This window comes from Anthonomus grandis, chromosome 3 (assembly GCF_022605725.1).
Source record: "Anthonomus grandis grandis chromosome 3, icAntGran1.3, whole genome shotgun sequence".
Lineage (NCBI taxonomy): Eukaryota > Metazoa > Arthropoda > Insecta > Coleoptera > Curculionidae > Anthonomus > Anthonomus grandis.
Window position 1 is genome coordinate 26,490,299 of NC_065548.1, and position 19,724 is coordinate 26,510,022.

The 19,724-nt window shown below is 31.5% G+C and overlaps 1 protein-coding gene across 2 annotated transcripts in view; it reads left to right on the forward strand.

Moving 5' to 3' along the window:
- Positions 1–2,978: 2,978 nt before the first annotated feature.
- Positions 2,979–19,724, forward strand: part of LOC126734711 (J domain-containing protein) — a 37,831-nt gene continuing 21,085 nt past the window's right edge. The window contains exon 1 of one of the 2 annotated variants that reach the window (XM_050438429.1): positions 2,979–3,353. In XM_050438429.1, coding sequence (XP_050294386.1) covers positions 3,267–3,353 — 87 coding nt within the window. In that variant the 5' untranslated portion in view covers positions 2,979–3,266. The remainder of the gene's footprint in view (positions 3,354–19,724) is intronic. The other variant, XM_050438430.1, reaches the window with a different exon arrangement.

The following is a 19,724-nucleotide window of genomic DNA, read 5'->3' on the forward strand; positions in this document are numbered from 1 at the left end:
GGTAGTGCTTTTGCTTTTCAATATTTTATAAATGATATTGGAGTCTCGCTTTTCTTAAATTATTCTGTGCTGACGATGTAAAATTGTATGCTGAAATAAAATCTATTGACGATTGTCTTGTTATTCAGACAAACGTATGTCGAATTAATAACTGGTGTATTCTCAATAATCTTCATTTAAGCATAAAAAAGTGCATTGTTGCGTCTTATATGAGGAGAAAGCAACAAATTTTATATGAGTATGTAAAACCGATCCGACCATTTTAAGGATTTAACTGTCTTGTTTGATATTATCATTTGAACCGCACTTTGAGATTATTATGTCAAAGTCTTTGAGGATATTTGGATTTACAGTACGTTTAACCAAGGAGTTTCAGCAGACTCGTTCTAAACTTCAGTATACCTCTATTATGTGGTTCTCTGGTTATACTGTGCATTCTTCTAGTTGAGAGAATATACAACGAAACTTTTTAAAATATCTAAGTTGTAAAGGCGATGGCATGTATCCTGTACAAGCCTGTTGCAATGATGAACTTCTGGCAAGATTTAATTATGATTCACTTACGAAACGTAGTGAAAAAAATACAAGTTTGGCACAACTTGTATTTTTGTTTAAATTAGTCAATTGCAAGGTAGATGCTCAGATTTACTAGAAAAACATAATTTTGCGTTACCACGTTTGAATTCTCGCCTCAAAAATTTCTTTTACTTACAGGCACCTCGTACAAATATTCTAAAATTTTCAGCAGTTTATTCAATATAGAACCTATATAATTCTAAGTTAAAGTATGCCGATTTTTTTGCAGATACTGCAGTAAAGTAATTTATTTTGTAACCGTTAATTTTTATTTTGTACTTCATTACTTTGTAATCATCTAAATTGTAACGTTGTTATCTTCTGTACATTTTTGAGTATTTATTTACCCTATAATTGGGTTTATTACCTGCTTGGTTTAATGTAAATAAATAAATAAATACAAAGAAACATATAGCAAAATAGGTTTTTATTGATTAAATAATATTTCTTACGGTTTTTTTATTTTTATTTCTTACCTTTTCCATTGGTACTACAAAAATGTGTAGTATGTATTTATTTGTATTTAAATTTATTTCTTTGTTTTTATTATTTTGCTAGCTTTGTTTACAAAATGTCATTGGTTTTCTAAATAAAGCAGATTATTTAATTATGTTTATTAAATTTGTTTGTTGTCTATAAGTTTTTCATTTATTTAAAATCTAAAACTAAAAGACACAGAAATTTTAATTTATTTTATTAAGGGTAAACTATTTGTACAAATTAAATTTTAAAAATAAGCTAATGCATCAAAAAATTCTTATATAGTTTAAACGTTTTTACGTATCTTAAGGAATAAGCAATTTCAAAAAGAATTTCATAAAAAAACTTCAGAGACAGTACATTTCTATTTGTGTTTTATTGGCGAGCCACCCATATCGGGTTACTTTTTTAAGGGGTTTTCCTACTATTTTGTATAGTGTTTACACTTACTCAAAGTACTTGGTAGTATTTTTTATTTATCAAAAAAAGGGTACATATGTTAAGTTAAAAATGATTACTGGAAAATTGATATCTCTATTAAAAATAAGGAAAATAAAAATAATAATAATTATTTAAACAAAACAAGGTTCACAATTTGAATAAGTGCAGTTTAAAAATTGCTAATGTGCTGCTTTATAAAAACTTCTGTTTTCAGTACTACTACGATTCTTTTTTTATTTTTTGTAACATTTAAATTTAAAAACTATTACCATTCAGGTAATTTGTTGGGCACCATAAAGTAACTTTCATCATGATAAAAGAAAGGAAAAACAAATAAAAAGAATGAAAAACAATATACTACAAATACTAAAAAACCCATAAGGTATAAATGTCATAAAATACCGAGAAATTTAGTCATACGCAACTACTGGTAACTCTACTAAGCATGACGTTTTGATTTCTAGGTACATTATGAATAAAACAAAAAAAAATTGATCTACATTTGATAGCTTTTTAAAATATAAACCCTATATAAGTAATTGCATTAAACTGGCATAACTTGGCATATCTTTGGGTCATATATTAGGCTAGGCAAGATTTAGATTTCAAAAAAAAAAAATGCTTCTTGACTGCTTTAGTGCTTGGATTTGATTGATAAAGAAAAAATAATAAAATATTGTCCAAAATTCTCCGATTATTAAGTGGCTAAACATGATAAGACGAAGACAGTTACATTTTGCCTGCCTTTTTCACAAAATTGTTGAAAATCAAAAGCCTGGTTATTGACATAAAAAGATTATACGACCAAATGTTAATTATTTACGACATAATCAGTGCTTTAGAATCCTCAAACATAAAACAACTATTTTAAACGTTCCCTTGCACACCTGATCTTCAGCATTTTTTTAGCTCTTCTTTGTTTAATAATAATTATATATTTTGTTTATTATGATTTATTACATGATTTATTTAATTTTTTTCCTTTTGTTTTTCTTTGCACTATTACTGAAAAATAAAGACCTATCTATCTATCTATTTATGTTTAATGATGATTATATAAAAAATACAATTTTAAGTAAAGTAATATAATAATTATAGTAATTTTCTTTAAAAAGTTCGTAGATATTTTGGTACTACCTGAAAAAACACTAAAAAGAGTGGTATTTAAAAACATATTTAACAACATCTTTTTTTTTAAACTTCCTTCATTTTGTTTGGCCCAAAAAGCAACTTTATTTCTTTTAAGGTAAGATTTTAAATTTTAAATGACCTTATGATAAACCCATAAATATAACGTGTAAATCCAGCTTTTCAAGAATAAAATAATTTGTTCAAAGGCCACAGTTCAAGCGACGAAACCCCTTGATTTCCATTAATTGATTCTCAGCGATCGCGCAGGCGCCCTCTATGTTCGAAAAAAAAATAAAAATATTATGAACATTTACAGAACTAAAATAATGGGAATTCCGAGTGGTCAAGTCTGATATAATTACATCATCATTTGACTTTCACTTATCGTGAGACTGGTTTTATTAGCAGTGTTGTAAAATGTAAGAACAACGCAAAATAAATGCTGGTATTTTTATTATCCTGTGAAACGGCGCGTTGAATTTAACCGATTTTCTATCCCGCTCTTCGGTCTAAAATCCCGGCATCCCGGTTTTACTCTGGGAGCATTACGGGAGAGGTTTCTGTGCGATACAGGTGGAGCGACGTATTAAGTGCTGCTTTATCTATTCTCTTTTTTATCAGGAATTTTGTGGTTGAAAATGACGAGCGTCGCGGATATTTTGAATTATAAGAAGAACGACAGGGAAGATTATTATGGTATCTTGGGGTGTGATGAGAGTTCTTCGGTAAGTTTATGTCTTTTTTTTTATTTATAAATAAATATTATAACATAAACGATTTGTCATTTTTTAGTGTTATTTTATTATTTCTTACTCTTAATTTTTTTGTTAATATTTGTTTTGTTAATATTCGCATTTAATTATCACAGAATTTATTTTAAAAGTAATTTGTTCTAGTATTATTTTAAAAACAAATAACTTTTAGTTTAGTCTAAAAGTATGCTTACACCGGTCGGTTTTCGCCGTGCGGCTAGTCACTTAACAAATCGCCTCACCCTGCCGCATCGCTAGTCCATTTACATAAGTGACTAAAATTGCATGCAACTTGGTCATTTCCTTCGAAAATGTTGAGCAGAATAGGTGGTTGTGTGGGAATTGAAATAGTTAGTTATTTAATTATTCATGAATTTCTTGAAGAACAAAGAGAGAGGAAGACACAAATTGAAAGAAGAAAACGTAAATTTTGGGTACGTGGATAGATTTCTCGACGTAAGGTCTTGGGTGCTTCGGATACTTTACTAGTGGAATGGAGATTAGAAGATCCTGATTATTTTAGAAAACGATTAAGAATTACTACAGATCAGTTTAATACTTTACTGCATATGGTTACTCCACTTATACAAAAATGTCATACCAATATGCGTAAAGCGCTTTCTCCGAAAATTAAATTAGAAATAACATTAATGTTCTTGACTACTGGTAAGCTACTTAAGTTTTGCAAAGTCATTTGGAGTTCCAGAATGCACGATTTCCTTATATTTGAAAGAAGTTTTAGATGCCATATATGTTTTGCAGCATTACAATATGTTAAGTGAAACTCGTAATTAATTTTTAAACGGTATATTTATAAATTTTTCAAAATATTTTCATCTAAGCATGATGTAACAGCTTGAGATAGAATATTGTCGCTTACTTCGGATTGTTGCACAGTATTTTCTTGTGTTCGGAAACAGCTGGCAAAATAGTCTTCTTCGTATTCGAGATAATTTTCAGAGGTGGAAGCTTCGGGAGTCGAGGTATTGTGTTGGCTTCGAAAAGTGGAAGCTTGGTTTCGGGTTCAGAACTATATTGTGCATATTCTGAGAGTGAGCTCGTAGATCTAAAAATTGAAAGATGTGCATTTAAGATTTTCATTCGTTCTTGTGACAGATAGTTATTGATAAAATTTTGACAAATAATAGCATTTGCTAATGCAAACTACGTAATTGGCTTGCCACATGTAGTCCGAATGTATCAAATTAATCTTGACGGATATTTTTAGCCAATGCTTCTGATTTACTGACTGCTTCTAAAATAGGTGGGTCCATTCTTTGGGCCCATTTTGATTTTTTCTTTGGATACAATTTTGTTTTCTTTTGTACATGCTCAGAGTTAGATTCTTCTACCAGTTCATAAAAATATGAAGACGTGTCGCTGTTTCTGTTCACCGCTGAATCTTCGCTTTCTTTTACCTGTAATCAAAAACTAATAAGAGTATAAATATAGAAAGATTTGTTAGATCGTTGGCAATTTCCTATTTTGCTGTGGGGCTATTGACGTCTTATTACAAAATCCACCACAGTAATTACAGACTATCAGGAGCACGCCGAATCGTAGAGAATGCCTTTGGCATAATAGCTTTCCGATTCAGAGTATACATAAAACCGATATCTGTTTCATTGGATAAAACCGATTCTATTATTAAAGCGACCTGCGCGCTGCATAACTGGCTTCGGACTAACCACATAAACATGAATAATTCTGGATTAATTGATAAAGAGGACTTTAGTTTAGGAACAATGTGGGCGGGAAGTTGGAGAAGCATTCCTGCAAAAGGAGCAGTCGAAATAACGACACCGTTGTCTTCTAACAACTATTCACTAAATGCGAAAGATCTGCGCGATAGATTTGCTGACTATTTTGTCAGGCCTGGAAAAGTTCCATGACAAGATAGAATGATTGTGTAAATGCTGTACGCGAGGCTGTACGTTTAATCATAAAAATGACCCTGTTTACATGATGTTATAAAACATTAACGGAAATACTTGTTTAATAAATAATAATAATAGTTACCATGTTATCTTTACTGTTTCTTTCTTTTATCACTGGCTTCAAAAAGCGATCAAATTGGTTGAGATCTGTATAGATCATCCGAATCCGCACCACTCTTCTTTGACTTAGCTACCTTACTAGCCTCTCTATTATATGTGGTTCGTATATTTTATATCTTCACTTTAAGCTCTTCAACTGTTAACGTCAAACACATTTCTTAAATATTAGATTTGAGAGCCGCTAAACGTACATTATTGTTTCTGTAATCTTGTTCTCTTGGATTCCAAAAACTGTATAGTATTATTTTTATTCATGGTTGTTTCAAACGATCTGTACGTAAAATTACAGTAGTTAAACAACGTGCGAGGAACACTTCTTCATGCAGTGGATGGCGCATTCAACTAATCATTTACACCACAGAACAAAAATATATAGAGAAGTGGTGGTTGCATACAAACTGATAGAAATTCTTCTGACAAGTCAGCTAGCGTCCTTTCGCTTGGCAACGGAAACTGTTGTAACTAACTTGACAGTTTGACGTGCCTAATTGAACCAATCAAAATGGTAGAAAGGCGCGGCCAAATTAAGGCGGGAAATTACATTTTATTTAATCTGACAATCATTTAATCGTAATATCTAAAGCAAACGCCTAATCAAAAAGGTTACTCATAGAGAAAAGAGCCTTTTTGAGCTTTGAAAGATTGAAAATAAGCTGGATGAATCCAAACAAGTAATAGGTGTATAATATGAGGGTTTCGTAAAGTGAATTGAAATCACCAGCCATATTATTTATATCCTTAAACTCACTAATTTAAATTAAGTAGTCCGAAAAATATTCCACAAAGATGATATAGTACCCGACACGGATATTTTAATACGACAGATATTGATTGTTCAATAGATTTTGATATTTTGACCTTATGCCATTTATTATCAATATAATTCCCCTCTTTTCTGTTCTTTGATTTCATGTGGTGCACTATTCCTAATGATATCTTTCCACTTCTATTTCATATATTCCTTCCCCAGATGACATATTTACTGAGATTACATTTTTCTTATTATCTCTGACAATTTAAATAAACTATATCGATCGGACTTATAATAAGCTCTATGATCAAATTGCATTATCATCTATTTCCCCTTTTAAAATTTTTCAAGTCATTATAATGTTGCATATTTTTGCACATTCTATGATTTTAAACATATATTTTTCATATTTATATTTTTGATTTTTTCTAATGAAATTATACATTTAGGCTTATATGCTATCAGTCCTTTGCATTATGTTCGCCACTAAATTTAGGAAAATATAAATTTCCAATACAATCTTATAATGTATAAATCCATAATCATTATAAACCCAATAACAATATTAATAAAACTTCAAAAATAATATTAAATTTGACATGTATAGTCCGAGATCTACGAATTTATTTTGATTTAAGATCATTTTAAATAATACTGCCATAATACTACAGATTTATTTTACCACAATGTTTTAATCCCTTTTATTATCCACTTCTATTCCTTTAATCTGGTTTTCCTTCAATGACGGAGTTACAACAGTAAAATGTGTCCCAATTTTGCTTATATGGTTGACTAAGCTTTAGTTAGTTAGGCGTTATTACTTCTAGTTCTACTCACATTTTTCTCTTAATCTTTTGATTTACTTGACATCTTTGGTTTCATCCTTTTATTGTACCTTCAATATATTACTATTATTTTTTGTTACAGATACGTAACTTTTAGAATATATTGTTAAAGTTACAGATTACATTACTTGTTTCAATAAGAAGTTTACTTTTTTAATTATTAATTTATTTTTATTTATTAGTAAGTAACTAGTGCATATTTGAGTTCATAAACAGTTAGTTGGTCTACAAACTCTTTCTTATGCTGAAATTCTTTTTGGATCCTTTAAGTTCATTATTTCTCAGTTCGTCTGTATTATCACAATTTTTGCATTTTCAATATGTAATCCTCTAAGGTCGATATTTTCACGTTTCATACAAAAGAAGTATTTACAGTTTTACACTGAAGATAAATTGACTGTAAAACAATCAAATTATTTAGATATAAAGAAAATAATGGTGAGTTTAATAATAATGTGGTTTTTGAGGTATCTGTTTGCGTTTTTTAGTATATTTATAAATAAAATATTTTTTTTTTAAATATATGCAACCTATCTTTAAACTGTTTAAAAATAAGGTAGATTTTGATCAATTTATTTATGGCAGCTTAAATATTTTTTTAGAAAATTAAACTTTAATTGCTATATAATTACAATCGAATATATATATTTTATTAAAAAGTTTTACGATTTTAAATAACCATCGTTGCGGATTTTTAAAATTATCTTTTTTTTTTAACCTTCAAGTATTATTAATTTTATTTTCAAGTTTGGAATAATATAAAAGAATTGTGGTTATATGAAATAAAACTCTTATAAACTTCTTTTCGATTTTAATAGTTATAGTTTATTACTTACAGTTAAAAAATATGAAAAAAATTATAATAATAAATAATAAATTATCAATATTGTCTCAGAAAACAATCTTTTGATAAAAAAAAAATGCTTTTAAAAACCAAGCTTATATTCGGTAAGACATAACAATATTTCGAAAATACTTAATTTTTTTAATAATTAACAGTGTTTTCGGAAGGTAGGTGCAATAATAGCTGAGCTAATTTCGAATATTTAAGCCAAACATATGCAAGTTTTTTTATTTGGCAAAGAAATGTTTTTTGAATTTGAATCTGTATCAACTGAGAATAAAAATAAAAACATTAAAACGTAAAAAATAATTGAATTAAACAAAATTATTATACAGGGTGTTTGGCGGAGGGTTAGCCAAACTTGGTGGGCATATAGATAGGCTCAGATAGAAGATATGTTCTTAATAAACTTGTGTTCTAAAAGTCTCGGGTTTTTTTATATCATTGATTTTGTGTTATTTTCAGGATTTTCAAAAAATATGCCTTTTGACATCTTTAAATTTTTTCAGCATATTTTCCACGTTTTTTTTACATTTGTGTTTAGTCTGTAATGTATCCTGAATCTAAAAAAATCAATATCAAGTACAAATAATACCGAAATAATTCGTTTTGAGCTCAAAAAGTTAATACAAGTAACGCAAAAAAAAAACTAAAATCTATCAAGATGTTCAGGTAGTTTTAAAAACATCTCCAGTTAATACTCTTTTCAATGATATACGATGTGTAACACAAAGCCGACTAACTTGCCACAATTCATGACTTTAAAGGAAAATAAAGTAAAAAAAAATATTTTTTAAATTTTATGTATTTATTTCAAAATTACAAATTTTGTTGAAACTGCGATCCCCTGGCTCTTATACATGCCCTACATCGCCGTCGCATTTCTACTGTCGTAAGGCGAAGTCGCATCTCTTCTCTGACGGTTAGAAAAGCGGCATTGATTCTTTGAATTAAGTGGTCTAGATTGTCAATTTCCACCTCGTACACGAGTTCTTTCGCACGTCCCCATACGTAAAAATGGAGAGGAGTTAAATCAGGAGACCGTGGAGGCCATGCGATGGGACCTGCTCTTCCGATCCACGAATTGGGAAAAGTATTGTCCAGAAATTCTCTAATGGCGACCCGATAGTGTGCAGGACACCCGTCATTCTGGAAGACGATTGGCCTGTCTTCATTAAATATGGGTAAATCAGCCAATAATTGTGGGAGATCATTTTGTAAAACATGTAAGTAATTATCCCCGTTGAGGTTTCTCGGCAAGTAGTGTGGACAGATGAGGTGTCCCCCAATCACACCTGCCCAAACATTAACACTGAATCTTGTTTGGAAAGACTTGGCTCTGGTCAAATGCGGATTTACATTTTTGTTTTCCCAATAATGTAAATTATCTTGGTTAAATATCCCCGCACGTGTAAATGTTGATTCATCTGTCCTTAAGATGCTTTTTAAAAAGTGTCCATTTTCAACATCTGCGTGAAGCAAAAAGCGGCAAAATTGTACCCGTCGCTCATAGTCGGCTTGTAGAAGACCTAGAATAGAATATTACGATGCCAGTAAAAATTGCGGAATTAAGTTGTTGATGTAGTATGAAATTACCTTGCACTGGGGTGTAATGGAAAGGATGCCTTCCTTCTGCCTTCACAACTGACCATGCTTTACATGTAGAAATGTTCAGATCTGTAGCTACTTTCCTTGTACTAGTGGTGGGATCCTCATCGAATGCGCGAATTACGTTTTCATCTACAGCAACATAATACTGCCTCCGATTGATCCCCGGTTCTTGAAAATTTAGATTGCCTGTTTCCCTTAATCGACGAAAAGTGTTAGCAAAAGTGTTGTGGTGGGATACACGCCTATTGGGGTATTGCTCCTCATAAATTCTTTGTGCTTCTCGCGTATTACCATTGGCTCTTCAGATAGATTTTAGTTTTTTTTTTGCGAAGTTAAAGTTACCTTTCAGAACTTTTTTTGCTACTTGTATTAACTTCTTGAGCTCAAAACGAATTATTTCGGTATTATTTGTACTTGATATTGATTTTTTTAGATTCAGGATACATTACAGACTAAATACAAATGTAAAAAAACGTGAAAAATATGCTGAAAAAATTTAAAGATGTCAAAAGGCATAATTTTTTGAAAATCCTGAAAATAACACAAAATCAATGATATAAAAAAACCCGAGACTTTCAGAACACAAGTTTATTAAGAAAACGTCTTCTATCTGAGCCTATCTATATGTCCACCAAGTTTGGCTAACCCTCCGCCAAACACCCTGTATATTGTATTATTAATTCTAGAGTTGATAAAAATACTTTTTTTTGATGGATTTACCAATTCCAACATTGTCTTCACGTGTGGACGAGCTGTCGGCTAATGGAGCTTCGGTGCGGCGCTTGTACCAGGAGCGTTATACAGATAGGAGAATAGTAAACTTTCGGATGTTTCAAAACACCTTTCGTCACCTTACTAAAAATGTTTTTTCTAAACCTAATTTGGCATTGGTAATAACCAAGTACGAGGTATCCACTTTGGTTATGATGTAGAGAATGTCGAGCAAACTGGAAACTTTAATCGCGAATCCTCCGCCAAGCGTCACCACCTTTCTAGATAGAAGAATTAGGCGACTATGTACAAGTATAAAAAGTATCACTTTTATGGTACGGGAGTGCAGAACTTACAAGAAGAAGATCCTACAAAAAGAATTCAGTTTTGCCGCTTTTCTTTTAATATGGACATAGACCTGTTGTTTTCAAAAATTATTTTGTACACAGATTTGCAAGGGAGGCTATTACTAACTTCCATGAAAGAGATTATATGGGCACAAATCTACATTGGAAAAAACAAAATTAATTTCAAAGCAAATTTTTTATCGTGTGAAGAACTCTTATTGGGTCACATTATCTACCAGAATATTTAGATAGAGCTTACTATTTACCTGTAAAATCCTATTCTCAGCATTCTAGAGAAAGCTGGACTCTTGGAACGAGCAAACCTATTAATCTTTAACATTATGGTTGTCCAGTACATTGGATCTTGGCTGTCAGGAATTACTTGGACGATTGGTTTTCAGAGGTTTGGATCGGTAGAACCTTCATCTTTTGGGTGCAGATAAAGGAACTTGGATACACAACAGAGGTAAGAACGAGGAAATATAAAATACTTAAGAAGAGTTGGTTGGCAGAATCAATTAGACATTAGACCGAATGAAAGAAAAGAGGACCACCACCGAAGTAAGAAATAGATCCCGTGCGTGTATTGAAAATAGCGGGTCACATTTTGAGCCTGAAAAATAAATTGTGTTTTATTAAACATTAAAATATATAAAGACCCCACAATAAGATGCTCTACAATAGAGGCCTAACTCGGAGAATTGGCCAGACATGTCAGGAATAATTGAACGATTCACTGAATGAACTTAAAATTATGGGCAGAAACTAGGCGTATTTTTAAAAAGTATCAAGGCATTTTATTTTATTTCCACAATTATATAATCTCGATACAGTTCTGAGAAATTTCTTTCATGAAAAGGCTAGATCGTCCGCTCTGCACCGTGCTATGTGCGAGGTCGATGACTCTACACCTCTGAAGCTGAAGAATCCCGAAATCGAAAGTCACCACGTCACTGATGAAGAAAAACTGCGATCATGGGCACAAAAACCACTGCACGGGAGACACGTCAACGAGGTTAGCCAGGGACATGTCGACACCAACGCGTCGAACTACTGGTTAGCTTCAGGACAACTGTTTCCCGAAACGGAAGGTTTCCTCTTGGCCATACAAGACCAAGTTATTCCAACTAGAAACTACTTGAAGTGTATTATTTCGAATCCTTCAGTACAGAGTGACAAATGTCGATATGGATGCCCAGTGACAGAATCCATCCAACACATAACGGGAGGATGTCAAACGTTTGCCCAAACTGAGTATAAGGCACGTCATGACTGCGTGGGAAAAATACTGCACCAAGAACTTGCAGTTAAACTGAACCTCTTGAGGACGGACAAAGTTCCATATTACAATTATACTCCAGAGCCAGTTCTTGAGAATGGCGAGTATAAATTGTACTGGGACCGAACTGTTCTCACCGACCAAAGAACTGTTAACAATAGACCAGATCTTATCCTGGTGGATAAGCGACTAAGGAGAACCACGCTGATTGACGTTGCTATACCTAATAACAACAACCTCCAAGGAAAATACAACGAAAAGATCATCAAATATCGAGATTAATATAATTAAAACCGCTGTGTTGCCGATTAATAATTAAGCCTAAAATTTGTGTACCTATTGGAAAAAATTAAAAAGTTGCAAGAACAAATTTACAAACAGGTTTTAACGTATACATATTTGGTTTAAAATGTTCGAAATTAGGTCAGCTATTATCGTCTAAGTATTGCACCTACCTTCCGGACACCTTGCATAATTCAATAAGTGTAAACTTATTACTAATACTATTTCCAGAGTATAGAAAAATAATTCCATATAAAATATTTTAAAAAAATTGGTTTCCAATAATCTAAAAAAATAACGGAAAATTAATATTGGCTTAAATTTCAAAATAAATAAAGAGGTCTACAGTTGAAATGCAAAGGAAGAACACATTATAAGAATAGTAAAATGCATAGAAAACATAATACACATTTTAATTTGAAAAAGTCGTTAAAAACTATATTTTTGCTTGTAAATTATTTAAAAGTTATTGTCGTTGGATTTAACGCGTTTTTAACGCACAAATTTCGTTAAATTTGAATAATCAAATGATAGGTTAAACTTCATTTTAAATATTTTTATACCTTTTTTATAGATAAATTTAAAAGAAATTAAAGTACATACATTATACAACATTTCTGTAAAGAGTAATGATCCTATAACTATAGTTCTTTCTTTGATTTATGAATGAAGTAGAGAGATTTGCTATAAAATAAATGTTTTATTTATATATCTTATTACTATGCCATTCATTAAAAAAAGTTAATAAGAGTTGAAAAAAAATTGTAAATTAAGCACAAAATTGTCTTGAAAATTCTCTTGACCTGAAAAGTTGCCTTAAAAAACTTGTAAGCATATGCTAAATTCTATTTTGTTACTCACTGTCCGCTATATACAAAATATCTAATAAAAATAATAGTTAATTATATTTCCTTAATGTAAAATATCAGTTTGTTTATTATAAATTAATATTATATTTCCCCTATGTATTAAATAATTTACGTTAACAAAATATGATTGAAGACGAATAGACTTATGCTTGAAATAGTATATGAGGAACGAAAAAAAATTAAAAATTTGTAAAAAAAATATTCACTAAAATATTTAGTACATCTTTAGCAATTTATATAAATTAGATATAATACAAATTAATTACGTCACAGCTTGTCCATAAATTCAATAACATGATACACGCAAATAAACACGAAACACAATATGGTTTCCTATAATAACACACACAATATGTAAACACGTCAACTAGATACTTCATATATATTTCATCCAATAAAGGAAAATGATATGTTATCTTGTAGGGCTACTTTCCATCATAGCTACATAATAACATAATTTTATTGAAAGATGTAAAAACATAATTTCAATTCATTTATATGTACGGAATTAAATTTCGTTGAAATATATACTTAATACTCGCACAAACAATCTAGATTATCAAGAGGCTATTTATAATGAGTTTAGTGGTAATTTCTAGCTCCAATCAAAGTTTAATGGCTTCGCAACTTCGATAATTATAATCAGATTTGTCTGCAAAGGTAGTTTCAACCCTTAATTTGTCTGTAATATGGTGCCCTAATGCCGGCAAAGTTTATCGATTTATCACTTGAAATTATTAGTATTATAGAGACAAAGAGTAAATAGACTGTAGCCCTTGTCTATGTTTAATTGGATTAATTTTCACTGTTATCAATCAATCAGGCGTGTAGAATATAGGGTTGTATTTAGAACGATTACACGAAAGTTATAAAATAAAATTGGTTATGGGTTATAAAAGCCGTGGAATTCTTAATTTAGGATTAATAAATAATATTCACTGAATAGCATATCTATCAGCACTAATACAATAACTAGAAGTCTACACACTTACTGCTTCTTTATTTTATGTGCGAAATAAGGCTGTTGGCGTTGATTGAAAAGGGAATCGCCTCTTTAATCAACGCTGTTGGTGTACCATATAGCCATGCTCAATATTTTATTACCTCAATACTTAGGTTATAAATATGTAGGAATATTTCCTTTCCTATATTTCCAGCTTTTCAAAGAATTGCTTTAAATATACGAGTCGATCAATTTAAACTTTGTTTGCAGTTTTCGGGTAGATAATTGTCATTGAAATGTTCTTTATTTATGGCGAAATCTTGTTAAGTTTTTCTTTTCTGATGATGATATTTTTCTAAATAATGGTTAAAGAAACTTTTCACTTATTAATCCCTAAAACTTTATTTCAAGATTTTAAGGGCCGCTGAAACTGGCATCGTTTCCGTCAAGTTACTACTCAGACAATTTCTTCCACTTGCTCATCAATTGCTAGAAATTGTAGAAGTTTGGTTATCCTTCGTAGGGATGCTTTTATGTAATAAAAAAACTATCAAGTAGTAAAACTTATCAGTCAAAGGTATTAATAATAATATTCGATGATTAAAAAAACATTTTCTGTTATTGATTTTATTATTTCTTTTTCTTGTTAGTGTTATCATTCTATTTGTATTTATAGGATAATTAAAGTTTTTTTTGGTTTTAGCATTTTTCCTTCTTCTTTATTGTTTCTCTTTCAGCAAAACCGAAATCTCTATCTATTAGTTTCTTAAAATTACCGCTACAGAATTTTGTCAAAAATCATTCTACTTAATTTTTATTTATTTACCTCGTTCCGTTCTCTTAATCAAACTGCACAATAAAATTGTTGCCTGGATTTATTGTGGTTCTAAAATCGAATATTCATATAAATTAATTATTGTTAACTTGTGATGTTATTAAATGGTATTTTAGTCACTCACTAACTGATTATTGACCGTGAATATTTATTGTCATTCATTTATATACAAGGTGGCCAATCGGAAACAGTCCAGCTAGGTTAGCCTTTTTTTAGAATTTTAAAAAAACCTCGGACTTGTTGATATATATAAGAGGACAATTTTTTTTAATACTTTCAACCACTTAACATCAATTCCTTGGCGACGGTTGCAACCACCCTCAAAACCTTAAATAGTAGTGGGGGTCAAGTGGTTGTTTCAAAGATCTTTTTATTCTAATAACAACATTTTTGATTTAACAAAAACGATTTTTTGTTTAAATTTTTTACCCAACAACTTCAACCCCTTAGCGAGGGCGATATTCACCCTTATTTTTTCAATGGAAAGGGGTGTGTTGTGATACATTTTTTAAAAAGACATTCAATTTTCTTTATAATAGCGCTTTATTTTATAAATTTAAGCTGCGGGTTCCAGAGTAATCTAATGTAATCTAATGTGATTTTATTGATTAGTACTTAGGCATTATCTTATTAAATGTTGAAAATGCCCGCCGTTTACCTCCATACAATAAATAGTACAGTACTGTTCAGTAAAGTGTTCTCGGATATTGTGAAGAATATCGGGTGTTATTTGCTGGCATTCATGAATGATGCAGTTCCGTAAATCTTTTAACTGATTTTAGATGTCCCAACAGAAAGAAATCAAGAGGAGATAAATCGAGTGATCTCGTGGGCCATTCGATAGCACCCCTTTTCCCAATCCATCTACCAGAAAACGTTTCATCCAGAAACTGCCATACTGGTAATGCATAATGATCCGTCTTGCTGAAATATCAAATTTTCTTCATGGAAGCGTGATCGTTTTCCATAATTTCAATCAATACTGGGTTAACGTTTCGCATTCTCCAAAAGGTCTAAGTACGTATCTCCATTTAAATTTCCCGGTAAGAAAAATGGTCCAATTATGTGATTACCAAAAATACCAACCTAAACGTTTAATTTATGAGGGTGTTGAGTATGAACTTCATGGTAGATACTTGGATTCATGTCGGACCAGTACCGACAATTATGACGATTGAAAGTGCTATTGAGAAGAAATGAACATTCGTCTGAGAAGCAAACATTTAAAAGCTAGTTGGGCACTTCCGTGTCATCCTTCACCCAGTCAACATGTGGTAGTTCTTTGTCCTTTACAACTCCTCGTATCCTTTTCCAAGACCTTTTCCTACTAGCCAGGCCGGATGATGACAACGTGCAATGAAAAATTTACTTTTATGAAAGTTATCGTTTTATTTTTTGTGTTGAATTTGGGGAACAGGATACATACCCCTACGATTTTCCCGAATCACCCGAATGAGCTGGCAAATTGCCTGAAAGGAGCAGAAGCCATTGCAAGAAGACAAGATAACACAAAAGATAGTTGGAATTATTTGAAATTAGTTCGCACATTATTTCACAAAACTGGAAAGAGCGGTCATTATCATCTTCATTTAATTCGTGAAGAAGTTGAATTTTATATGGGTGCCATTTATTATGTTTTAGAATTTTCTGTGCAATGGCTCGCGAGACTCCCGTTACATGAAAAAGTTTTCTGATACTTAATGTAGAGTTCATACTAACTTTACTGAGAACACCGTAGAAGTCGATTCTGCCTCATTTCTCATTTTATTTTCAATATTCCATTTTTTATTTGCCATCGAACCAGTTTCCCGAAATTTTGCCACTAACTCTAGGATGTAACCATGATGTACGTGTTTATCTGCATGTTTCTTAATAAACAAAGTTGCTGTTAGTCTGGCAAATTGATTGTTTATAAAGTATAATTCAATAATTTCCACTCGCTCCACAATAGAATAAATCATTTGTATCGAATCGAAAGAAAAGCACAGAAATAACTAATTCACATCAACTTGTTTACTAAAAAAAAGTCGGAGTGTTAACTGATTTTTGATAGTTTAAAAACAATTTTTTACTCACATACCTAAAATAAAGTATCCAGTAAAATGTTTAGAATTCCATTGCTTGGCTATTGTAAAGAAAATTGAATTCCTTTTTAAAAGATGTATCACAACACACCCCTTCCCATTTAAAAGATCAGGGTGAATGTCGCCCTCGCTTAGGGGTTGAGTACAGTACAAACTAGGGGAGAGTTCTCCCCCTTGTGGATCCGCCCCTGAGTTGATTCTTATAGTTTCAGTGTAGAATAATTATTTTAATTTTTTTTATTAGAATTACAGCTCTCTGATTCTCTTTTCATTTTAAGTTCTCCTGTTAGTCAACTTTTTTGCCAACTACTTACTAGTTTCTAATAAATACCCTTAAATTCCTTCTTATTTTTTTATTTTTTCAGTTTCATACCAGTTTGTTTTTAGTTTCTCTATAAATTTATTATTATTATCTACTATCGTTCTAAAATTTGTATTTATTTATTGTATCACTAAAAAAATAAATTACAATGTCTATATAAGGAATAATAGGCCGCACAGACTTTTAATATATCATCATACTCTTGTCTGCAACTCCTTGAACAGGGTGAGATACACCCCTAAAATCTTAAACAGAAAGAAGGTTCGAGTGATACATCGTCTTTAAGCTCTTGATAAATGCTTTCCAATGATACCATAGAAAGCCACCTCTCAGAAAATTCTTCCCTGTTTATCGAGGAAATGAAATAAATAAAAACATTACTTTAAAATTTTTTATTATTATTTAATTAAATGTTAAAAATGATTTTGGTTATTTGGAAGACAATAGGAAAGCCTACTTTCAAATTTTTCATGTACCAGGTGGCCACTTAAGCGAGGTAAGCGGCTGTATCTCAGAAACTAATAATCGTAGAAACTTCAAACAAAACATTTTGTTATAAAAACGGGCAAAAAAAATGCTGGAAAATATTTTAAGTTCATTGGTGAATTCAATTTTTTCCAAAAACCTTGCGAGTTCTTAGCTTGGATGAGAAAAACAGCTGAAAGTCGGCTCTGAGTGGGCTGATTCTTTTGGAATAAGTTTTGGTTATAAGTCTCTTTAGTGCTTTATTTTTATATCAAAAAATACTACTGATAGATTCTGCTAAAATCCGATAGAAGGCGGCATTGACTTGGGATTTACTCTATTCGACAAGTTATTTCAAAAACCTCAAATGTAACGATATAAAGTAATGTTCGGATAATGTCGGACCCTGAAAAATCATTCAAATCCGTTCATTTTATCCGAAATTGGGTATACCCAGTAAAACGTAAATTATATGCACATATATATATTTTATATATACAGGGTGATTTTTATAAGAAGGTCATGCTTTTGGGGGATGATAGGGGACGTTCAAATATAACTTTTGATATAAGACACGATGGGTCGGAAATGCCTCAGAAGCAAAATACAGGGGGTTAAAGTTTTTAAAAAAATTAAGAAATTAATTTTTAGTTTTTTGACTGTTTAAGATATCGGTGTCAAATTTTCTCAATAAGGCTACCTAATAAAGATGCTTTAAATGTAAAAAGTAAATGTTTTAGTTTCAACCAGTGGTGTAGATCAGATAGGCATTAGAGTAATTTTTTAATAAAAAAAATAGTACGCCACTGATAATCAAAAATTTTAAGAATCCTTGGTTTATTTAACAGAATAAAAGGTACCCTGCATCTTTTTCCCAAAAGGCACCATTTTATCAGATTTTAAAAATAAATAACTTTAATAAAAACTAAGGAAAAAAAATTATTGGATAACGTTAAAAAATACTAAATAATAATAATTAATAATTAATTTAAAAGGTGCTCAAAGTGGCCGCCATTTTGTTGGATACAGAGCCTGCAGCATAATGTTAAATTGTCGTGAATTTTCTGAATAACTTCACCCCTATCTTTAATTTCGCCTGCAGCTACTGACAATGCGAGCCGCATGATTTTTTAACTGGTGTCAAGTAAATAAGTAGATGAAACTGACCCAACAAATAAGATTACAAAGATTTCAATTAGGGGATCTCGCTGGCTAAGAAACCATGCAGGCCACCACAACCAAAAGCTTGGCAAATGTCTGGGTGTTTAGCCCCTTGTTGAAGATGGGTCAACAGATGCAGAACCTTTTGTTTTTTAATTGGATAAAGTTGGTGTCCAGCAATTTTTCGGGTACTTGTATTTGGTCTCGCACGAACTCATCGGATTCGCCGAGTGTGCATATCCGCTAACTCAATGCCACGCAAATTGCAAAGAGGGACATGATAACAAAATAACTAATAGCTTTGACGGTTGCTAGGATATTTTTGACATACGAATCAAAACTTTGTTATAACGTCATCTTCCTGATTAATTTAAACAAGGTAGTTGTTCTGCCGTTGCTTTATTTTGAATGTTATGGAGCGATTTACGTAGAATGAATTGGCAGATATGCATTTAACCCTTGGTGAATCCAGAGGAAATGCTGCATTGGCTCGCGCGATTTATGCTGGACGTTTTCCCAATCGAATGGTCCCAGAGAGAAGATTTTTTCTTAAGGTCGACAGGAGTCTACGTGAGAGAGGACAATTACAAGTAAGTACCTACTTAAAAAAAATAAAAACAAAAAATTAACATGTACTTTTTGTTTTAGGTAAACCCAGGCATAAGAGTTCGTGCAAGACCTATTCGTGATAATGTTGAGGAGGAAATACTTCACAATATTGAAGAGGATCCAAATACAAGTACCCGAAAAATTGCTGATCACCTGAGGATAAGCCAAACGTTGGTTTGGAAAGTTTTGCATGATAACCACCTTTATCCATTTAAAAAACAAAAGGTTCCGCATCTGTTGCCCCAAGACTATGCTAATAGGTTCGCGTTTGCCACTTGGTATCTTCAACAAGGCGCTGAACACCCAGACATTCGCCAAGCTATTTTGTT